The sequence below is a fragment of the Acartia tonsa genome, chromosome 11, assembly GCF_053477335.1.
Source record: "Acartia tonsa isolate MP-2025a chromosome 11, ASM5347733v1, whole genome shotgun sequence".
In the NCBI taxonomy this organism is placed as follows: Eukaryota; Metazoa; Arthropoda; class Copepoda; order Calanoida; family Acartiidae; genus Acartia; species Acartia tonsa.
In genome coordinates, this window is record NC_137270.1 from 14,095,666 (window position 1) to 14,120,555 (window position 24,890).

Below are 24,890 nucleotides of genomic sequence, written 5' to 3' on the forward strand. Positions count from 1 at the left end.
ATAAAATGTCATCAAAATTTAATTTAGTTATGGTTATGTTCACAAAAATAGTTAATTTAAAAAAATTTTTAAGTTTTTTTTAAAGAATAATGTTAATAAAATGGGCATACTCATTATATTATAATCTAGTTTAAAAATCTAATATTGCCTACAGCTGTTATGCAAAAGTATTTAAAACTAAGTAAAATTTTCCATACTTTAAATTTAAAAAAAAATCTATCAAATTAAATGTTAAAAATCAACTAATATTAATAAAATAGGGAGTAATATGTTTTTTTTTTACAGTCCTATTAAATTATTAGTGACCTAAGGCTTTTTTATAATAAAAATTGGTCCCTACGTCCGGCCTTAGCTGATTATAATTGTCTAAATTTTAATACTAAAATGGATACAATCTTTTAGTGATGATATATTTTATGTTAGACTTAAAATAGATAATAACTTTTTATAAGTTATGTGATCAGTTGAATAAATGACAAATTTATTGTCTTTAATTTTGTGTAATAGCGTCTGCGCACCTACAATTTAAGGAACCTGTGTTCGAAAGGGGAAAGATGGGGTAGAAAAAATACCCTAAAACCATCCCACTAAAATTTTTTTTTACACGAAAGACATTTTAGAAAGACATAAGTATTTATATTGTTTATATTAAATATTTTATTAATTCAGAGAATTAATGTATTTTAATACCAAAGTAATATAAAAATGATTGAGAGTACAATTTAGAACCATTGAATATAGCTAAAAACTATTTGAACATTTGAAATAAAAAGTGATTTGAAAATGGGAGATTGTTTTGAGGATGACTTTGACGATACTACCATGTTTGAAAACAAATCCGGACTGGCCGAGGTAATTTAAAAAATCTTTGATTGCTCTGTAGTTAATCCTATTACATAAAGTACTAAGGTTAATTTTTCAGAAGCTTAAGATCTCATCAACTTGTCATCAATAAGGAACTGTCATTTTAACTGGCGGAAAAATCCTAGGTTTATTTTTATACTCTTTTTTGTTTGTTTGGGTTCATACAATTACAATATTGTGTTTAATTAATTGTCCTAGAAATCATCATTTCAACATAATAAAATTAAGCTTTCAAAAATTTTTTATAGTTAAATGAATCTCAATCTTTTCGCAAAGTTTAATATGTATAAGAGGATTCTAACACGCTTGAAACTTCAAGTGGAAATCTTTTTAAGTATTTCTATATAATTTTCTTATATATATTAATGAATGAAAATATTGTGTTTACGTCAAACGCTATCTTAAAGTCAAAACTACATTAATTGCAAATACATTCATTATACACCTTGCACTTTTTTAACGTTTTTTATGTATTGCAGCTTTTATAAATTTAGGGTGTGTCCGTATGTTATTCTTTGAAATGTTACATCACTTTCAAACGTGAAAATCCCTACAAACAAAAAACGCAGAAACTTTTTTTTATAACCATTTTTTACATTGTAAAGGAGACCATATTGATTCATCGTAGCAAGATCCTTAGACACAATAAAGACTAACATACAGACACACAGACAGACATCTTGTTGCTTTTCTATATAGATTTATAAAATTGTCTTTAATACTTTTTGATGTTTTATATGAAGAAAAAAAAATTTCTTTCAGGATATGCGATTTTTAGCATCGATGCCGGAACTTTGTGATGTAACCTTTCTGGTTGGAGATACAAGGTAACAAAACTGGTTTTTATCTTATAATTGTACATTTTCATATCCGCGGAAAGCTGTTTATAATACGATAAATAACTATTTTACAAGTAGGGTCTGTCAGTATGTCCTACCTTACGTTGTCTTTACGTCCAGAAGACTGCAACGTAAAGCTCTTTTAGTTAATATAGGAACCCTATGATTGTCCTATCAATGTCTAACTTGGCATACAGATTCATGTAACAGTTTAGTAATTCAATAAGTGTAGTATTTTATTTTTGGAATTATGATTCCTAAGACAACAAGTTGCAATATTTCTATAATCAAGTCCTTAAAATATATTGCAACAAATTTAAACACAATTTTGATTATATTCTGCTTATGATATTAGAACACACTCAAATGCGTTAATGAACGTTTGTCCTACCGTTTTAGAGCTTCGTTTTATAGTTCAACACGGGCGGTTTTATAGTTCAACACGGGCGGTTTCATAGTTCAACACGGGCGGTTTTATAGTTCAACACGGGCGGTTTTCCTCATACAGCAATTGGACAACAAACGAATTTTAAAAGAAAATAGTACTTACTAATTTTAGGGTAGGTTAGAGGATAGGCACCAAACTTCAAAGGGTTATTTGGAGCTAGGAGGAAAGTGGAGGAGGTCGATTAGTGGAAAATAATTAGGTTTGAATGTAAGCAACTCAGAAAGCAAGAGAATACAAAAGTCACACTCATAACTCTATGGATTCAACAGTTAAGATTTTTTGTAGATAAATTTAATTTTAATTTAGAGAACCAGTTTGTGCTGTACGAGCAGTGCTGGCTGCCAGAAGCAAGTAAGTGTATAATTTACCTTAATTAGAACTAGAAAAATGGCCTAAAACCAAGCCAAGAATTTAACACCCTCCTGTCGTCGGCTAAAGCCCCATGCAGCTTGTAACTCTGAAGCCGCGCATTATTTAATTTTGTAATGGTTGATTCGTAAAATAAACGAAGCCCAAACTGTACCAATTTGACGTCATATTCTCCATCTCTTATTTAGGGGTTTTCTTTCCCACTTCTCCTCTCATCTCCCTCACTTTATGACGTCACAGGAATCAAAAGTGGTGCAAAAATGGTACATTTTGGGCTTCGTCGTAAAATAAATACCTAAAGAGTAAAAAATATCTTTTAAAGAAATTTCCGCCTCTAAAAACAAATTAAGTTAATGTTTTTCTCTTACGGTCACTTTCTTTGATTGATAGTGGTGTACTATACATAAATTTTTAATTTCAGTATGGCTTTAAAACCAATTAATATCCGCTGGATTAAAACGGGTTTGAGCTATACTTAAAAATCAATTATCCCCTAATAAATAAAATAAGAAGCATTAAATCAATGCCTACTATATTTGTTGACCTGGATCTTTTGACTCCACGGGGCCAAGTAAACTGGGTTTAATCTTTCAATTTTTTACATTCTATCCGCGGAAAGCTGTCTCTAATACGATGCGATAAGTAACTTACATAGATTAAAATAAAACAATTCTTGGTTTTTATATTACTTTGAAAATATTTTTTTTGTAGTTAAGCAATTATTTAAATTTATGTTTTATTACAAAAAAAATCTGGATAATTTAATAATTTAATTGTATTCTAGCAATATAAAAAATAATATTTTATTTTAGTTTGGAAACGATGGAAAAATTTTCACAAAAATCCTTACTTAAAATTAGTTATGACCTGTATTCAATTCATATTTGTAGAAAAGCAAATTATTATTTTTTTTCTCAGAATTTTGCAGGTATGGGACAATAGACGATGAATTTATAAATCTCGATAATCGATATTACTTCTTTTGAAGATTTATTTTATTTCAGTTGAATAATATGGGGTCTAACCGCAAGGAAAGCTTATGTTTCGCTTTTAGTTTACTGAATATCTTTATTCTTATTTTATTTTAAACAGGATGTTCAAATAGTTGATGATTTTCAATAGAGAAAACACACTATTTTTGCATAATTTTACAGAGTTTACATGTTTTTATTTTATTTTTAATTAAGAAAATCCAATAGAAAACTAAAGGCAATTCATGTTTTTTGCTTAACTTACAGAATTTCATTTTTTTATTTTATCTTTACAGGGTGTTTAAGAAGATGTTGCTATCCAATATGGCGGCTAGTAGGAAACGAGAGGCCATTCACAAAGAAAGCAAATTTAAAGCTTTTATAAAGAGAAGCTCGGAGCCCCTCATGGCTATGCAAACACAACAGGTTAAATTTTGAAATTTGTTAAATATTTTCTACATATATTTTTTGTGAATCAGCTTATAGTTCCTATACAAAAATGACGTCATACAATACAAATGACCAATTATAGGCAGTATACATTTTAATTGAAATAACGTCATTTTGTATAGGCACTATAAGCTGCTTCATTTTTGTTTATATGTTCGTACACTGTAGCATATATGTATATGTCTTTTATATTGCAAACCTTGTATGAATAGCAATAGAAAAATTGGAATTTCTTGGTCCTTAATAATATCTAATTTTGATCTGGTGCAGTTCACGAGAAAATGTTCGTGGGATCGATTATTCCAAAAAACTATAAACTTTAAAAGCTGCTAGCGGCCAAACGGAACCTGTACCTAATCTTTTGATTCATCTTGAGGATTTGAAAGGCTTTTGATAATTTTAAAAAAAAATTAGCAATTGCAAATATTTCTTGTTTTATTATCAACTTTAAAAGAAGAGAAATAATTCTATATAATAAGAATACAAAAACAGAAAGGGAGGAAACAATGGACTGGATTGCAAATTAAAATGCCCAACAACCTCTTTTTTTTTATTTTATAAAAAATAGGTTACAATTGAATCTTCATTTGGATGTAAAAAAATAACTGTATTTACACTTTTCCGTCAATAATTTTAATCTATACTAGCGGCTGCGCTCCTAGCATCTAAGAGCTCTATATTCGAAGGAGTATAGAGAGTAGGATACGGGAAAATAGCATTAAACCAAACTTAGATATAAAGGTTAGATAGCCTAAGATTATCCAGGGAACTATAAGAAGCTTCCATGAAATGGAGAACTCAATAGGTTCAGCAGTTATCAAAATATGAAGCTACAGACAAAGAAAACCTTACTATTTCATATAATAGGACTAGTGGATACGCCCCTAGAAGCCTCTAGGGGCACTTAAGGTAGAAGGGGGGAAAGTGGACCTCATCCCATTTTAAATTTGAGTTTCAAAAGAGTATTAAAAATATTTTTGGGGAGGAGGGGGTGAGACACCCTCCTCTAAAATAGTTTAAAACCTTTCCAGGACCCATCAGCAGATTCACTGTAAAGGAGAACAATATCGGTTCAGCGGTTTGCGAGATCCTTCGGGACAGACAAAAAAACGCTTACTACTTTATATATTAGGATAATGGGTATTTTTTAACACAAATGGGGAGAGGGGGGGGGGGAGTACATTAATTTATCATCCATTGTTTAATCCCTTAAGATCATGAAACACTATACATTTCTCTTCTCAATTTACAATATCAAAAGAAAAGGAAAAAAATGCGATTAGATTAAGAGATACATATTCTTTTTAAAAATAAGTAGCAGAAAAGATGACTTTTAAAAATAAAAATGAAACGTAGGGGTTAGTACTAGTAGTCCTTAACTTAATTCTGCCAGGAATCAATATTCCTAAGTCATTGGATAATTATACAATTGTAGTTTAAAAATATTAGAATAGGATATATAGTTTATATGCTTTGTCAATGGTACCTATGTAATTGTTACAGGACACATTATACTAAGTTCGTAATTGATAGGACAATTCCAACATATCTAAATTAATGGAATAACTTATCAGTTTTAAATGTAGAAAATCTTTTCCTATCCCAACATTCGTATATCTCTCTTTAGTCTAAATGAATAGAACTTCTATGAAATTTTTATTCATTTCTTTTACATTTTTTTAACAAAAGAATATATGGTTGATTCATTAACAAAAATTTTAGTAGCGACGCCACTCTATAACTTGAGCATGTATTTACGTCTGTTGACCTATAACTAAACAAAGCCTATTAGGATAATTGCCTGTAGACTTCTTGTTTAATGACAAATTAAAAGAATAGAAAAGAAAAAAAAATGGTATAACACTTAATTTATCCATATTATGTGGACGAAATTGTTTTTGTTTTTAAACAGGAAGCAGGTAATGAATAGTTTTTAACTGGTGGCCACTCCCCTAGAGGCCTATATTGGCACTATTAAAAATATTTTTTCGCCGCTAGATGCGGTTAGTTCTGTTTTCATTTGCGATTTCTTTTGGAAGGGTGATGGTACCCTCCCCAAAATAGCTATGACCTTCCCAGGACCTATGGGAAGCTACACTGTAAAGGAAAACCATATAGGTTCGGCGGTTAGCAAGATCTTTCGGAACAAACAGACAGAAAAATAGGCAGAGATCCTGTTATTTTATTATAAGGATAGATTAACCCAGCAGCAATAAGAATAACAGAGTATTTTAAAGGGAAAGCTAGCAGTTGTCTGTTTTTAGGGAATATTCTCAAGTAAATTTAGTGTAAATGTATGGGGGTAAATAGGCAATTACAGGGGCCATCCTCTTTTTTAACCCTATGGCAAAACCCTGTGCAAGCCACTTAACAATTACTTCAACCATTTTGTTAATAAATCACCAAATTGCACAGAATTTGGAAAACAAAAATATTTTTTTTTTTAGAAATCTCGAGTGACCTCTCAAATATCTACAGCCGGCCTTCTTCCACCAATAAATGAGGTACATTTATAGATAGATAGATAGATAAATAAATGAAGTACATCGATTGATAGATAAATAAATGGAGTACATAGACAGATAGATACAGAGAAAAATAATAACCCCACTTCCTATATTTCAAAAATAAGGAGAGGGGGTTAGTGCTCAACCAGTAATACCTGACAATATTTTACCGTGCAATAAAACTGTTGTTAGCTTGATATTACTGTGTTGCTTTTATAATTTTTCACTTTATTTATGAATGTCGTAAAAAATAGGATTTGTAAACTCTATCCCCATAGAGGGGTCATTAGAGGTGAAACACTAATATAGCATATTGTTATGACGACCTTTATCAAGGATTATCGATAATACTACATAATAAAAAGAAGTTTTCCAATTTGCATATGAAATAATTTAAACAGGGATGAATTAAAGCAAAGGATTATTTCACTAACATTTTAATTCAACCCAAGTATGACAAGATTTATTGTTTTCTGGTAGTCCTATGATCCTTAATCTTTTCGAAATACCAGAATTGTAGGAAAAAATCCCATACTTAATACATCCCTGTTTAAAGTATTGTAATATCGTCGACAAGACTTGTAGAATAGCAAATATAATAAACAAATATTGAATGATTAACAAAATCTATTATCAAACACAAATTATAAATTAGGAAAAAGACGTTGGTCGATCAACACATCTCCGTCCGCAGCTTCTTCGTCGCCGAACACGAAATGAACGTCCGGGTCAAATACTCTCGGGTTGCGGGTATCCATGATAGTGCTGTGTTGAATGGAAAATGCTTTGGCCAACTTTAACTTGTGGGAATCGCTGACTCGTCTGTAGTGTTGGGCTGACTCGAGGCTGCGCCAGCAGCCCTTGTCGCGGACGTCCGCGTCGGACAATCCGCTGGCAAAGGCCGCGGAAGTACCGCCAATCTTGGCGGACTTCCCGGACACAACCCCGGAGAACCCGATCTTCTTGGCCAAAGCTTTGATATTAGTAACCAACGTGTTCTGAGAAACGGCGTGTCGGCCGTCGGGAATGAGTACCCGGGTGATCTTGGCCATTCTTAATCTCGGAAAAAGGAAATTGAGATCCTCTATTTTATCATCACGAAAATAGTAGGCGTTTCTGGCATAGTAAAGTTTAAATAATGTGTAAGGGCAAGCTGCGCCGCCTTCTTTGATAATGTGAGCCGTACTGCCGATGTGGAGCTGGTCATTTTTCATTGAACGGAAAAGGATCTTGATGGCAGGAATGCCGTCCAGTTCAACTAGTTTTAAATCGCATGCTCTCAGCTTCCTCGCATCGCTTATACGGCTGAGGGTATAGAACTGCAACAGGAGAAGTATAACCGTGCGGAAATCTCGTAGCGGGATTCTGTCCAGTTCTTGCGTGGTTCTGGGCCAGCAGGGAATCACCCATTCAATCATTTGCCTGATGATATAGCCTGGCAACTGTTGGACGCGGGGGCGGCGTTTCCTGCGCGAAGCGGCTAAACGCACGACGCCCTGGTACACGCGGTCCGTTGCTAGAGACCAGACTTCCGCAGACAGTCCCATAGCTGCCAAATAAGCGTATATGGCCCCCTTCACTGCAGATGTATAACCAAAGGGTCGTTCGTCCTGGTATACCTTCATTAAAAAACTCATGACGGCGGCTTCGTCTAAATCAAGCGGTTCCACGCCTTGTTCTGCGATAAACGACGTTAAATCCTTGATGATCCTGTTAGGGCTCTTTCTGGTGCCCTCAGCCCTAGCGGCGCCGGCTAGCCTGAAAACAGAATAGGAGGTAGAATATAATAATTGTAAGTAGCTAGGATCGCCTTATGAATTTGTATTCTCTCATGTAAATAAAAAATTATGCTGTAAATAAAATTAGTTTACGATAAAGAGGTACTTTTGGCCGACATATTATCTGTGAAAGCGAACGTTAGTATAAAATACTGGCCGAAATGTTAGAGCAAAAATAAAAAATGGCCTGTACCTTGCTTGTAATTCTTTCTTTCCGGCCAAGCCTAATTCCTGAAGGGCCGTCATTGTCCGAACCGGTTTCAGAGCGCCTGGAATTTGTGTGTAGCTGGAACCTGAGACTTTTTTCTGGAGCAACCGGGAAAATCTGCCTTTATCAGTGGATGCATTTTTAGTTTTCGCGGCTAGGCCCATTTTCTGAAAAATGAAAATTAAATGTGGATATATGAGTATAAAAAATAACAAAACTGGTAAGACCCGAAAGAAAAAATATTCGTGAAAATAAAACCAAATACTAAATACAGTGAAGAAAAAGTAGGTTATAATAACTAAAAAGAGTTGAAAATACGTGGTAATAAAAAGCTGTATGGAAGCATAATGATTTGACCGACATAAAGTCGTTTGAAAGAAGAATAATAACAACGTAGATATTCGTATAATTCTAATTAGAAATTATAACCAGTATGTTACTAATATTTTTAATATAAAATGAAGGGCCGTAATCGACAAAAAATGCAAGACTTTCAAAAACTACCAAGAGACTCGGATATAATACTATGTAAACATGAAATGGCTGGGTCGGAATAAAACTGTTTAAAGAATATAACAACGACTTAAATATTCATAAAAATATTAGATAGAAATATATAATCTGGTATATAAAAAGTGTCAGTTTCAAAGAAGGGCCATGGGCAGCAAAGCTGTATGGAACGAATGACCTTCGAAAAAGACCATATGGCATGGTAATTAAATAAACTGGTATTTTCAAGAGTAATGTCCTGTACTATAACTGGCATAATATGTGACTATAAAGTTAACACAGACAAAATAGAATCATAGGAAAATAACAAAACTAAACACGCGTAGAAAAAGCTCGTAGTTTAATGAATAGAACAAAAAAAATTTTTTGTGTAGCAAAATATAGGATATAAAGTATTAAAGTATCACAGAAACAATCCAGCGTGAGTTTTCGTTATTTGCCTATGAAATATGTAATACACTAATCCACTATTACTAACATAGCCAAAGTGGCGAATTTAGTGGATCCGTTAAACATACATGATTCTGACTTAGAAGTAAAAGAAGCGTCAAAAATAAAATGAGATTTTATGCAAGGCTTAAACTGGTCTTTCTCCAAAAAATCAGCGAAGAAGGCGTGTGACCTCCAATAAGGGACAACTATTATGGATGTAAGGCCAGGAATTTTAGTTAGCACACGCCAAGCTCTGGAAATACAACTGATAGGGGGACAAACATATAAAATATCACTAGGGTTGATTGTCTGGTTGAAGAAATTGACACCTGCCGTATTAGTTTCAGGTAACTTGCTGAAGTAACGAACGCACTTCGTATTACTTTGTGACGCGAAAGCGTCAAGCGTTGGTGTCAGGCCAAACTTTGACAGAACTCGGGCGTAAGATGCATCGTCCAAGGACCACTCGTCGGTATTAGACTTCTTGGAACCCATGTCCGCGATGGATAAATTGTCGTCGGACCGTTCTGACCAGAAGCAGAAAATCCGTACATCTGAAAAAACACAGACAATTATAAAATTGAAAATTGGGGTTAAATATAACTAAAGAAGGAAAGAAAAAACCCGAATATTATATCTGAATTAGACAAATCTAAATTTATAGAATAGCTTACTTATGTGTGAATGTGAAGACGCAAAAAAGACAAACACAGAAGCGCGCATATAATAAAATGCGAATCTTACCCCATTTGAGTTGGAGCTCAAAGATTTTTAAAACCATTCCTTGGAGCTGGCGCACTCTGGACCCGCGTCTCATGATATGGCACAAGGACAAGGGAGTCCGTTAACCATAGGACTAAACGCCCTTTGTTGTCTCTGAGAAAATCCTCGTTGACGGTAAGCAGCTTGTGTATAGCACTTAACTCGCGTAGAGTCGAGGACGCTTGCGCTTCATTGTCATTGAATGGGAACTCCGCAACAATTTGAAAAGTATCTGCTTGGTAGATGTATGCAGATTTGTCGCTAGCGTCGCTAACCATGGTTATAAGCTCTCTGGTATCGTTGTTAGGTTCCCAGTTCTCTAGCAGGTAAGTCTTATGGGCAGGTTTGACGATGGTGGTGTGTTTGGACTCGTATCTGATAGGTTTACCGTTGTACGAATCCAAGTATACCTTGCACAAGGATAATTTTTCGATCATTCTTGGGGAAACATTCATGAAGGCGTTCCATCCTGACACTATGACGACTTTTCCTAGCTGGTGTTGTGATTCTCTGGAAACAATTTTCAGTATTTCTCCGTGGGATTGTAATAAGTGGGCGTTGGTGCCAAGTAAGCTGGCCGTTTGCCGACACGGAATAGCTGTGCCAGATTGTCCTGCCGAAATAATGTCGTCAATATCGGATAGGAGCTTGGATATCTTACAGGCAGGTGCCCAAATTCTCATGCTGAGAGTATCAATGACAAAGCCTAGGTATCTGACTCTTTGCGAAGGTAGCAATGTCTTGTCTTCGGCAATCTCCCACGCGGTGCATGACATCACGAAAAAGGTGTATTGCAGATATTTCGAGCAACGCCTTAAAAACGTTTCCATTATAAAAAACCGCCGATTTTTCTAGCTAAAATCGTTTTTTCATATGCACTGGATATAATCTAAATAAACATAGCAAAAAATGAACGTCACAAAGGACGTCATAATGGAATAGTCATATTCTTTAATATAACATTTTAACTTAATTTCATAAAAACTGGAATTCGCGATTTAATTGTCGCCGAAAGGCCATATCACTTATAGAGCAGTTATGTGTTCACTAGTTCTTCAAAAATATGACTAAGCGAGTCCGAGAGATGTATGTATGTTAGTGTGCGTGTGTGTATGTATGTGTGTGTGAGTGTCCGTGCGAGAGTATGTGTGTGTTCCCCCCTTCTTTTCTATTGAGTGTCCCGTGGCCTTAAATCACAACCCTCACTCTGTGCTTTCCCGCGGATATATAAATCAGTAAACCGACTCTCTGTGGTGTACGTCTGTCTGTAAAGTATATGTGTGTGTGTATATGTAGCTATGCGTGTGTGTGTATATGTAAGTCTGTGAGTGCTCGCTCCGTCCCCTCGAATGTATTTTCCCCCCGTTCCCTTTGTGCCAAGGTGTGGGGGGAACGCAAAGTAAGTTGCCTTCCCAAAGGGAGAATATGGTGCCTTCCCCAAAGGGGTATAATAGACTCCTCTCACGTTACAAAAAACAGAGAGAGAATATGTCCGGTTTTGTATACGAATGTATTTAATCCAATCTTCGGACTCTCGGACGTTACCGTCCGGAATATATAATGTTTTTACCGAACTGCAGAAAAACTGCGCATCCTCTTAATTAAATAATTGAAGAGGGAAACAATGGACTTAATGAACCTTGTTGTGCCATAGATCAAACTGCGGTATAACCGCGCTTCCTCTAATGATTGTAAGTAGAGGGGATGTCATAACAAATCAGTAATTACTAGCAGCTAAGACTCCAGGGTATGGGGGAAACCTCCCCCTCCCACTTTTATTTTTTTGGGGGGGAGGGATTTTAGGGGCGATTTCTCTTGGAAGGGGTGTGGTACCCTCCAACAAAATAGTTATAAACCATCCCAGGACCTATGAGAAGCTACACGGTAAAGGAGAACCATATCGGTTCAGCGGTTAGCGAGATCCTTCGGTACAAAGAGACAGATAGACATTCTGTTACTTTATTATAATTGTTTTTAGAGCACAGGACAACACCACCAAACTCTGATTGTGGAAGAATTTGAACCTGATGTCTTCAGACAGCTCATTGGTAATACATTTATCTACATTTTTACTTTGTAAAACCCTACGTAACCCAGCAAAGCTACTCTATAATTCACTTTTTGGGTCCCTCCGAAATGCGATTTTCTCGGCTGCAATTTAAGAGAGACAAACCAATTTCCTGTTTTTTTCTCTGTACAATAATTCTTTTTCGCGCATTTACAAGCGGCGCGCTGTGAGATGACTGTGTCTAATAGAGTATTTTTTTTAGAATATATTCATACTGGATGTGTTACCTTGCAACCCAGAACTCTTCTTGGTAAGTTTTTATTCAAGATAGACGTCTGATGTTTGTGTGTGAAGATTTCAAGCATGACATATATTTTATAACTTATAATTACCTTTTCTGTTGATAGTGCTCGTAAAAGATAAAGTTTAATTATCTATTAATAATGTAAAATTTCTTACAATGATGTTCCAAAAGGGTAGGCAGCTGCAGCTAAATACAAGGTGACTGCAGCTGATTTTTCTAATTTTCAACATAGCCTATACTGTGCTATGAAGGACATTGAATTCATAAGAAGTAGAACCTCAAACAAATCAGGGATAAGAGACGAGGATTCATACAAGCAAGTGAAAATTTCCCCACAATCATCTTCCTTCTTTCCTCCCAATTAAAATATCCAAATTTTCAGCAATTTTAAATAAATGAAATTAATTTGCTGAATCAAAACCCCTGGAAATAATAAGCAACTACTTTGTACTTCTATTTGTCCATCTGTTTGCTGTACTTGATATTTCAATGTGTGCTTTTTATAAAAAAAAAGTTTAAATCTTCATTCGACGCGTTTAAAGGTTAACTATAATTAATGATGATATACATAGAGACCCCTTCTGTAGATTAAAGTTTGTAGTTGAAACGTTTGAACACTCAATTTTATGAATCAACCAATTAAAATTTACTAAAGTCCCCAAAGATGTTAAGCCAACTTATGGACTAGTGCAATGCACAGATAATTGTCCCCCCCCCCTCTCTCTCTATGATGGTTAGGCCTTTCATATTTCTGTTTTTTAATTAATTTTCTCGTATTCATTCGAATCCGGTGGATAGGAACCGGTTCTCATCCATACGAAAAAACTATGTCTAGCATCGTTTTATATCCAGCTTTCTACGAATATAAAAATGTACAATCATAAGATTAAAACCAGTTTTTTTAGCCCGTGCCTACGGCACCTAGGGGCTAAAAAACTGGTTTTAATCTTATAATTGTACATTCTATATCCGCGGAAAGCCGTTTATAATACGATGCGAGAAATAACTATTAAATGTCAGGTTTAATGAATGCCGCTGATTATTATGGACTTGACGAATTAAAATATGCATGCAACGGTTTTATTCAGGTGACAATCAAGTTTTTTAAACGCGATTATTTTCTATAACTAGGGTATGTACGTCCGTCCTTACTTAATTAACAGTAGTTAGGCATGTGGCCCTTTGTGGGGATACTAAGTACCCATTATAACAAAAATATTAAACAAAAAACTACCTCCTTTATGTAAAAACGACTAGGCGCTTTAATTGAAACTCGCGGCAGTGGAACTTCTCCCCCTTCTATCATAAATTTTAGTTTTAAAATAAAGTAAAAAATAAGGTTTTTGCGAAAAATTCTCATAGGAGGGTGGTATTAAAATTAGTTATAACCCTTCTCTGGGCCTATAGAAGCTCTACATTGGAAAAGAGAACCATATTGGTTCAGCAGTTAGCGAGGGCGTTCGTTACAGACAGACAAATAGGCAGAAATCATGTTACTTTTATATAAGGATTATCATTTTTTATATTTTAGTGTTGTATTACTGTGGATACAGTGTGTGCCCTGTTGGCTACAGCTGAGAGGTACATACAGTACAAGTGTACCAAGTTTCTAATTCAAAAGGTATGTTGGATACATCTGAGAGGTACATACAGTACAAGTGTACCAAGTTTCTTATTCAAAAGGTATGTTGGCTACAGCTGAGAGGTACATACAGTACAAGTGTACTAAGTTTCTAATTCAAAAGATATGTTAGCTACAGCTGAGAGGTACGTACAGTACAAGTGTACCAAGTTTCTAATTTAAAAGGTATGTTAGTAGCTGATAGGTACAAAAAGTACAAGTGTACCAAATTTCTAATTCAAAAGGTATGTTAGCTTCAGCTGAGAGGTACATACAGTACAAGTGTACCAAGTTTATAATTCAAAAGGTATGGATTTCAGAATAGTTATTTATCGCATCATGTTATAGACAGCTTTCTGTGGATATTAAAATAAAATAAAAATAAGATTTAAACCATTGATAAGGCCAACATATTTAGTATCATTTTATGTTTTTCTTTATATTTATTATCGTAAAATTGTCCAAAATATGATATTACAGTAAAAAGTTTTTTTAGGAACGTAGCCGCTAGTAAAAGTTAAGTTGTTTATCTGCAAAATTTTCTAATTATTAAAATAAATTGATATAATAAATTGGTTAATAAATCTTTAATTAGTCCTATTAAAATGATATCATATCTTATAATAAAAAATATTAATAATTGATTGAAAAACAAAATCTAGATAAACAAATATCAAGCTATTAGAAAATGTTATCATACCTAATTAAAGAAGAAGAAAAAATAAGAGAGCAGAAAATATTTCATTAAAAATTAAAATAAACCTATTCAAGTGTGATTATTGAGATATCAATTTTTGATAAAAATACTAAAAACAGAAAAAAAGGCTTTATTAACTTTTTAATGAACCTATAAAAAGCCTGAAATATAAGTAGCTAATTTGACCGACGGAGTAGCATTCAAGTATTAGTATATGTTAGTATTGGTGGAAATCATAATGAATGAAGTCAAATACCTATACAGTGTGTTTTTTTATGAGAACTTTTTTGAAAGCAATTTTACCCCACTTATAGTCATCAGAATTTAATGATTAATGGCTTATTTTCTTCGTTTTTTAAGGCAATTAATAGAACAACAAAAAAATATTTCAGTTTTTATTTAAAAAGTACAGTAAAATCTAAAATTCAAAACTTAGGTGTCAACATCTAAAAATAGTTTTAGCGCATTTTTCTTATGCTCAAATATTCTACCTTTTGCAAGAATGGATGCTAAACGCTTCAAAGTTGAGATATAGAGCTAAAAATGTATACAGATATTATTGGGGACATATACTAGAAGATATCAAAGTTTGAAGGTCATATCTCAACCAGGGAGGGAGTACTGGCCCCCTAAAGTTGACTACAGAAAATCCAATTTTTTTCTTGCAAAGGGTAGAAGATTTAGGCATAAGAAAAATGCGCTAAAACCATTTTTAGATGTGACACCTAAGTTTTGAATTTTAGATTTTACTGTACTTTTAAAATAAAAACTGAAATATTTTTTTGGTGTTCTATTAATTGCCTTAAAAAACGAAGAAAATAAGCCATTAATCATTAAATTCTGATGACTATAAGTGGGGTAAAATTGCTTTCAAAAAAGTTCTCATAAAAAAAACACACTGTACAAGCTTAAAGGTTTTATTTTCGACCCATCAATAGAACCACTTAAAAAATGCAGCAAATGTAGAGTAATTTAAGCCTTGACCGCTCTTAAAACAGACGAAAAATTCTATTTTAAAATTTGTTTTTTTTTGTCAGGTTTTGGAATATGTGGACGACCATGGAAATGAGGTATAATTTCTAATAGCACAGCTACTCTACAACGTTCATGAGTCGCGTCGGTTGGTCTGTCTTAAATGCTTGTTTGTGAGGAATTTTATTCTGATGTTGCCTGTATAGGAAGTGGTTGTATTAATCTGTTTTTCATAACCATTCATTACATTGACTTTATTCTTTAACAGAATGTCTTAGTGGAACAAAAGATCTCATGACCTATATGGTTCTCCTTTACAGTGAATCTCCTTATATATGATTATTTTGGGAGAGGATACCCTCACCGCCCCTGGAAAAAAAATCCCCCTCTCCAAATAAAATGTTTTAAACTTTTCCTTTTAAAACTATAATGTAAAGATAAGTGTCGATCGATAGCCCCCTTATTCTCTCAATAAATTAGTGCCCGCAAAGGCCTCTAGTAGCGTAGCCGCTGGTAATAGAAATAGAAGAATAGAAGCATATTTTGAACACTTTTTTCGTCAAATCTAAGAAGGAACATTTCTAGCAGACAAAAGTATTGTTTACTTTCGACTCAAGCTGATGTGGATTCTTAAAAAATTATAGACTCGCTACTCGATAGTGAGGCAAAATTATTTTTGTGAAAAATCATCCAAAAGCACATTAAAAATCTACAAAAATTAAACAAAATCATATGTTAATAACCCTTTTAAGATTTTATTTAATTTTTGTACATTTTTTTATTTGATTTTGGATCCATCTCGTTTTGAAGCTTTCAAATTTAAACGAAATTTTTGGGCAATTAACTCTGATTCCGCAAAGCTTTCTACTAAGAAAATATACTGTTTACAGCTGACTTTTATCTATGTATGAAATGAAAAAAAACATGCATTCGTAACAAGATGTGTACAAAATTTCAACCAATGAAATTAAATGTATTTACCGATGCGATTCTCCTATTGGCTCTATCAGACATTCCCTCTCTTTCTTAGTACCTTTATTCCGCTGGTAAAACTACAAAAATATAAAGAAATCCAAAATTTTTAACATCTCAAAAAATGAATTTGTTAAGCAAAAGCTATTTAAACAACATTTACATTAAGCAAAAACATTTGTTTATTAATTATTTTGATAATTTAATTATGATTTAGATTATTTTCTATGAAATATGACAAGAAAAAATAATTAATTATAATCTCTGTATAATTTATGACGAGTACTAATGATAAATTGCGATTTAGTCAAAAACATAAATCCATAATTTTTATTTGATAGAAGCACAGCTATTCTATAACAAGAGTATGTCAGTGATTTCCGGAAAGTGCCTGGCACTGAAATTGACACTATGTGTTAATGATAAATTTAAAAAGGGGGGATTTTCATAAAATACTGTGCTCTCATTGGGGGAAAGTTGGCTCATCCCGATCTGGCTCACCACTAAAATTAATTAAAGATCCAGCTCTGAATATAAAATAACCTAATCTGCTCTAAAGTATTAAATAAACAAACGAAAATAGTTATTTCTCGCATCGTATTATAAACGGCTTTCCGCGGATATAGAAAGTACAATTATAAGATTAAAACCATTTTTTTAGCCCCGAGGTGCCGAAGGCACAGGACAAAAAAACTGGTTTTAATCTTACGATTGTACATTTTATATTCGTAGAAAGCTGGATATAATACGATGCTAGACATAGTTTTTTCGTATGGATGAGAACCGGTTCCTATCCACCGTTTTCGAATGTATACGAGAAAACAATTTCCCCTTTTTATTCAAGACATATAGGAAGGGGATATTTGTGCTCAATTTTAAATCTCAAAATATCCCAAGAAAATAATTTAAAAATATTTTATATTTTTTAGGTTTTAAACTTAGGATCTTTTGCCACGCTACCCCAGCACGTAGTTAGATTGATCATGGCAAGAGAAGAGTTAAAAGCTGATGAATTCTCAAAATTCCAGGTATAAACCAATAGATGCATGGTAGGTTGCATTAAGATTAAAAACAGTAATATGCATTATATATGAAGGGCAAATGCAAACACATAATTAATTTAATATTACGAGCTTTGTTTCAAGAAATAAAAAAAAATCATTATAAAACCCAGTCATTTTAAGTGTAACTGCCAAATCTCAAATTTTGGATTGTGGTATGGGACGTCTATTATGGGACTTACATTTATTTTTATCACTGCCCCCTCTATTCTTTAAATTTATTATAAAGCTTACAATAATTTTATTTTCAGGCAGCCTTGATGTGGAGTAAAAAATATTGCGACAACACCGGATTATCTTTAAAAGAGGTAGGTTAGGTTAAGTAAAGGTTAGAAGGGCCTAATTGGGAGAGGATAGGAGCTAGAAATGACAAAGGGGGTAGGGGGGGGGGGGGGGTTAGTTCGGATATCAACAATTATGCTTGAAGGAAATTTCAATAAAAAATTTTGATGTTTTTTAATCCAGGGAGGGAGGGGACAATGTGCTGTTTATTACACTAGTCCCTAAATTTTGATAATAATGTTTTCTTATAACGTTTAACAAACCTTTCAAAATTTAGTAAAGGTCCCCAAAGGTGAGTGTACAAACGTTTCAACCACTAATTCCACACATTAATTTATCGGTCATTGTCTTATCCCTTTAGATCCCTGTATTTTACAAATGCCTGTCAACATTACAGGTGTTGAACACATTTCTGGAGTATATCAGATTCCATATGATCCCTGCAAACATTCTCATGCAAGAAATTCACCCTCTGGGCCTTGTTCCTAACAGGTAAGTTTACAGGGAATAATAGACATAAGATATCTAGATGGTCCATCTGACCCCATTTTTTGCAGACAAAAACGTTTGTTTACTTTTTGTTATACACGAGATACGGGTGACAATATTTGCGATGAAATTTTTTGACGATATGAGTTAAAGAAAATGCTTCAACCAATGAGATGTCTTCAATGTACCTTTAGTATTCTCCTATTGGTTGACTTAGACAGAAAATCTCTAGATTATCTCTATTTTCTGAATAGAGATAACTTAAGGACACACTCTTCAAATCAGCCAATAGGATAACAGTGGAGGTACATTTCAGACATGCCATTGATTGAAATTGTACAGATTTTGGTTGGAGAAGGGCATACTTTTTTTTTACACGTTTGCAGTATGAGTCAGTTAAAAGGGAATAGAGATAATCTTCGCGGAAAGCTGTCTGTTATACACACTTTCTATTTTTAGCATCATAATGACGGCATTGGCGTATCAAGCAGATCCAACAAGCGTTGTTCTAAAAGTTTCCCCCCAGAAGGCAAAAAAGGTAATACCCACTAATTTTGATATTGCTAAAAATTTGGATATTGTTTAAGGGCAAAATTACATTTTTATTCGCTTAAAATATTGTACCTTGTTGTCCTAAGAATAATTGTTTTTAAAAATCAGATGAATAAGATATTTATATCAAATTAAAATTGTTGTAAAAAAAAGTTAAAAATCATCATGTTTTAGATTACCTACATCTAAAGTTTTAAAACGATGGGACAATTCTTACAATTCTTATCAAAAGACCGTTCCTAACTATGAAATATTAAATTCAAATAATCAAAAAAATATTTTTTTCAGCGAACCATTGGTGTGTATAAAACTTCGTCTATACAGAGCTCAACCATGGATACGTAAGTATTTTTTTAGTAGCGCAGCTACGCTTTTTTAGTTTTGTCTGTTCGTCCATTTTTGGGAACGTTTCAACTCTATTTTTCTAAATTATGTTCGTACTTTTATATGATATGTAACTAAAACTAATTAGCAAATTATTATGAATTTCAAAATTTTGCACTTTCCCTAAACGTGTTTTGTTGAGCATGCCATCCCATTGAAAAGTTTAACATAAGGGAGGGCGGGAGGTAGTTTTTGTATTGTTTGAGCCCCGCAGAGTTAGGACACCTTAGAAATTAGGCCCCCCCCCCCCCTCAGGAGATAGTAATTAAAAAAATCCACTTCATTATCATCAATTTTCTTAGGGGAAAGCACCCAAAATCTCTTTATTTACCTATAAGCAATAGAATAATTTGGTATTAAGACGGTTGAATGGTTTCTTTGAATTAATCAGAGTAAACAAGGAACCATTGTTTACCTAACCAGAATTTACGTCTATTGATCACCATCAATGGATATATTATTACTTGGGTCTAACACCAGATTTTCATGTTCTATGATAATGTTCTATGTTCTATGCTAGGATAACGATCTCCCCAATTCCCCTCCTTTACCCAATTCCCTCCCCTCCTACAAGATAAACGGCCTGACCAATAAAAGCAAAGGATAAATTGCAACCCAAATTGACGACAATTTTTCTCCTGTCTTAATATCCACGTATATTTTACATCCATTTCACCATCTGTCCTTCAATTCAATATATTTATGGTTAGTAAGCATTATAAGTTGTCAATAGATTTTTTTTACAAAAACAATAACTTCCCCTTTTTGATTCATTAGTTAGAGGGAGACTTTAAAAAATCCATAAAACTGGTCTGTAAGTCTGTCTCTATGTCTGTATGTACCGAAGGATATCGCTAACTTCTAAACGGATATGATTTACCTTTACAATTACCTGAAGAAAAAAAATAACCTTCCTGCCATTTTTACTTTTTCTTTTTAAAACTAAAACAAAAATGTGGTGGAACGATTCTCACCACCCTAAATGCCTCTAGAGACCTCTAAGGGGATGGAAAGTTAGTTTTTTAAATAAAGTTCAATGTGTTTACTATTTATAGTAAAAGTAAAAGATTGTGGATTTAGTGGTCTGATTTAGTTCACAAAAAGTACATTGTTGAGTACTTATAACCCACCCTCCACTTATTTTTAAAATAAACTTACATAACGGGGGGGAAGTTTCTTGTTTGTTTGTTTATTTCTTTTGGTTAGGATAGGTTAGGTTATGTTGTGTGCTAGGATGCCTTATAGGGTTGGGGCACCCTGCAAGTAAACATATCATCCCCCCCTTATTTTAAAGATATCGGATGGGCCTTCAGTGCTCAACAGACCATTTGTGTGCAAGTATTTTTCAGGCAAATTTGATGTAGGGGTTTTAGGCTATTATTTAAAAAAATACAACTCTATTTTAGTCGCTACAGTTCGAATACCACGTTATCATCTACCAACTCAACTGGATCTACTGACAGGCCTTCCCATTAATCAATTAAACCAGCAATAAAATTATATATTGTATCCCAGTATGGCTTCGAAACCGATTAATATCCGCTGGATTTTTGGTCTAAAGCTATACTGAAAAGTCATGTATTGTATCGTATTATAGCCAATTTTTTACGAATATAGAAATGTACAATCATAATATAAAAACCAGTTTTGTTATCCCGTACCTTCGGCATCTAACAAAAACAAGATTTAATCTTATATGTAATTGTACATTTTCTATCCGCAGTAAGCTGTTTATAATACGATAAATAACTAATATGTAATATTATTCTAGAATATATAATTATGTTGAATATCTTTTTAATCTAGGCTCGGCAGCCCCACACAAGCCGGTTATTTGGCTGATTTTACAAAATAGATAGATTAACATGTTGGGAAAAGGTTTAAACTTTTTCTAGAGTAATGGTGGCTTATTCGCGGCTGTCGAGCCCTGTTAAAAATCAATGTTATTTTCTGAGTTGATTTTGTAATCTATAATACAAAGTAGAACGATGTCTGTCCGTCCGTCTGTCTGTCTGTCTGTTTGTCTGAAGCTTAAGATCTCGGTAACCGCTGAACGGAATAAGCTCTTTAGGGAATATACCTACTGGTCCTGTGATGGTTTTAGGTTATTTTCCTGGGGGGTGAGACACTCCGAACCCGCCCCAAAAAAGAACCTCCCCCAAATATTTTTTTTCTTTTTTTTTCAAAGAAAAAACAAGTAAGGGGGATGGGAAAACCCCGATCACACCTTAGGGCGAAGCCCCAATGAAAAAATGTTGCTCCCCACCCCCCCAAAAAAAATTAATTAAAAAAAATTTTTGAGCCATTTTGTAATTGTTAAAAATTGACGTTTCTCTGTAACATAAAGTTGTGGCACATATAGGTATTAAATAAATATTACGTAGTAAAAGCTCTCACACTTATATAGGTATTAAATAAATATTACGCAGATTATAACACACAAAACAAAAAAAGGGTTGGGGTTGAACTTCCCATCACATCTTAAGGCGAAGCCTTTAGCGGCTAGGGGCAAAGCCGCTAGTTTATATGAAAATAAGAAAATTTATTTTTTTGTTCTTAAAACTTTCATACCTATTATTATGTGTGATCTCATACTAAGAAAATCTAAGCTAAAAAATAGTATTCGCTTTGTTGATTGCCCTTTTGGGTTATAAAAGGTTCTAAATATGGAAATACTAAACTAAAAGTCACCACGTCTTAAAACATTTAAAAATGCTGGTTTATAAGAAAATGGACAATTTAGAAAGGTTTTTCATACCAATTAAATCATCTTTTAATTTTTTTATAATAAAAAAAATGACTTTAAAACTTTTTTTTTCTCAAATAGGGAATTTTGAGATATAATGCCACTTTAAAAAAACAATGTTATATATTACTTCCAAGTTTTAAAAAGATTCATGAAAACTGCTTTTGTATATTCATAATTTTATCTAAGATAGCACTATAGATTTTCAAAACATAATTATTTTTTTTCTTCAAATCATATTTGTTTTTATTAATGTTATATTATTAGTTGTAATATGTTATCACAACGAAATGCAAAATATTAAATAGCGCTTTTTTCCCTCAAATAAAAAAAACACCTTTTCTTTACTTGATTTATTTTAAGAAACATTTGTTAGTTTTGCTCATAGATGTATTTTAAATGTATGTATAAATGTCTATTTTTAGTTTAAAATGTACACCTATATATTATATAATTAGCAATTACAAAATAAATGTAATTAATGGTAAATTAAGCTTTTACGTATGTTCTTTATTAATTGATTATTAGATTTTTTGCGTCATATAATTAAAAGACCATAAAAATAACAAGGACAACTTTCATAAAAACGTACATTAACAATTGGGTAATACCTAGCCATGGGTTGTTAGTTTTTAAACCTTTCATGCTATTTTTTAAACCAAAAAGTACAATTTTAATGAGAATAATTAGTAATTTTTATTAAACACTTTGTTAAGATCAAACTGACAAAAATTATGCTCTGCGGCGGTGAGAAGCTCTGACTTTGTTTGAAGATTTATATTTGCTTGCAGCTGTTTTTCTGGTCGCATCTGCCAAGTCACAATCCATTATGTCACTCCTAAATAAACACAATTATTATACGATATAAATTCTTTTAAAATCAACAAAAAAAAATCCTTATATAAAAGTAATAGGATCTGCATCTGTATATACAGAAGGATCTCGCTAACTACAGAATTGATTTGGTTCTTCGTTACAGTGTAGCCTCTCATAGGTCCTGAGATGGAAAAAAAACTTAAAGTGAAACTCCTTTCCCCGCCTTGGAGTACTTAAAAATTTTTTTTTTTTTAGATATTTCCGGAATCTTGAGGAATTAGATAATAGACAATAATTTGATACACTTCCCCAATTTATCCCCAATAATGATAAACAAATTTATCCCTTCTGTAGATAAAATTATTTGTTGAAATGTTTGGCCACTACAAATATGTAAATAACCAATATGAATTTAATAAAAGTACTTGATTAAAATAACGTGACTTAGCTTATAACACTTTGGGTACCAGTCTAGTCCAGTGTCCCCTTCCTCCCTGGGTACCAGTCTAGTCCAGTGTCCCCTCCCTCCTTGGGTACCAGTCTAGTCCAGTGTCCCCTCCCTCCCTGGGTACTAGTCTAGTCCAGTGTCCCCTCCCTCCCTGGGTACCAGTCTAGTCCAGTGTCCCCTCCCTCCCTGGGTACCAGTCTAGTCCAGTGTCCCCTCCCTCCTTGGGTACCAGTCTAGTCAAGTGTCCCCTCCCTCCCTGGGTACTAGTCTAGTCCAGTGTCCCCTCCCTCCTTGGGTACCAGTCTAGTCAAGTGTCCCCTCCCTCCCTGGGTACTAGTCTAGTCCAGTGTCCCCTCCCTCCCTGGGTACTAGTCTAGTCCAGTGTCCCCTCCCTCCTTGGGTACCAGTCTAGTCAAGTGTCCCCTCCCTCCCTGGGTACTAGTCTAGTCCAGTGTCCCCTCCCTCCCTGGGTACCAGTCTAGTCCAGTGTCCCCTCCCTCCCTCCCTAAGATTGTATGAAATCAATCACTTGACTGTAAGTGTTTAATAATCAGGAAGGGAGGGGACATTGGACTAGACTAGTACCCAGGGAGGGAGGGGACACTTGAATAGACTGGTACCCAAGGAGGGAGGGACACTGTCTAGTCAAGTGTCCCCTCCCTCCCTGGGTACTAGTCTAGTCCAGTGTCCCCTCCATCCTTGGGTACCAGTCTAGTCAAGTGTCCCCTCCCTCCCTGGGTACTAGTCTAGTCCAGTGTCCCCTCCCTCCCTGGGTACTAGTCTAGTCCAGTGTCCCCTCCCTCCTTGGGTACCAGTCTAGTCAAGTGTCCCCTCCCTCCCTGGGTACTAGTCTAGTCCAGTGTCCCCTTCCTCCTTGGGTACCAGTCTAGTCAAGTGTCCCCTCCCTCCCTGGGTACTAGTCTAGTCCAGTGTCCCCTCCCTCCCTGGGTACTAGTCTAGTCCAGTGTCCCCTCCCTCCTTGGGTACCAGTCTAGTCAAGTGTCCCCTCCCTCCCTGGGTACCAGTCTAGTCCAGTGTCCCCTCCCTCCCTGGGTACTAGTCTAGTCCAGTGTCCCCTCCCTCCCTGGGTAACAGTCTAGTCCAGTGTCCCCTCCCTTCCTGGGTACCAGTCTAGTTCAGTGTCCCCTCCCTCCTTGGGTACCAGTCTAGTCAAGTGTCCCCTCCCTCCCTGGGTACTAGTCTAGTCCAGTGTCCCCTCCCTCCTTGGGTACCAGTCTAGTCAAGTGTCCCCTCCCTCCCTGGGTACTAGTCTAGTCCAGTGTCCCCTCCCTCCCTGGGTACCAGTCTAGTCCAGTGTCCCCTCCCTCCCTGGGTACTAGTCTAGTCCAGTGTCCCCTTCCTCCCTGGGTACCAGTCTAGTCCAGTGTCCCCTCCCTCCC

At 34.6% G+C, this 24,890-nt stretch overlaps 2 protein-coding genes across 3 annotated transcripts in view; one reads left to right on the forward strand and one right to left on the reverse strand.

Moving 5' to 3' along the window:
* The first annotated feature begins 271 nt into the window (after window positions 1-271).
* On the forward strand, window positions 272-22,712 carry gprs (speckle type BTB/POZ protein). 2 transcript variants are annotated; one of them, XM_080176886.1, is made up of 17 exons: window positions 272-852; window positions 1,627-1,691; window positions 2,458-2,502; window positions 3,788-3,917; window positions 6,389-6,445; window positions 12,117-12,186; window positions 12,409-12,456; window positions 13,471-13,538; window positions 13,982-14,031; window positions 14,094-14,133; window positions 15,806-15,838; window positions 17,642-17,740; window positions 18,025-18,081; window positions 18,453-18,547; window positions 19,004-19,082; window positions 19,385-19,437; window positions 20,887-22,712. In XM_080176886.1, the coding sequence occupies exons 1-17, from the start codon at window positions 784-786 to the stop codon at window positions 20,954-20,956; spliced, it is 1,128 nt and encodes a 375-aa protein (XP_080033012.1). In that variant the 5' UTR covers window positions 272-783; the 3' UTR covers window positions 20,957-22,712. The 2 variants fall into 2 exon arrangements, with proteins under 2 accessions (XP_080033012.1, XP_080033010.1); XM_080176884.1 differs by lacking the exon at window positions 14,094-14,133 and having other exon boundaries at window positions 668-852; window positions 13,982-14,071.
* Window positions 22,565-24,890, reverse strand: part of LOC145331987 (uncharacterized) — a 29,820-nt gene continuing 27,494 nt past the window's right edge. Inside the window, exon 25 of the mRNA XM_080176883.1 lies at window positions 22,565-23,064. Coding sequence (XP_080033009.1) covers window positions 22,959-23,064 — 106 coding nt within the window. The 3' untranslated portion in view covers window positions 22,565-22,958. The remainder of the gene's footprint in view (window positions 23,065-24,890) is intronic.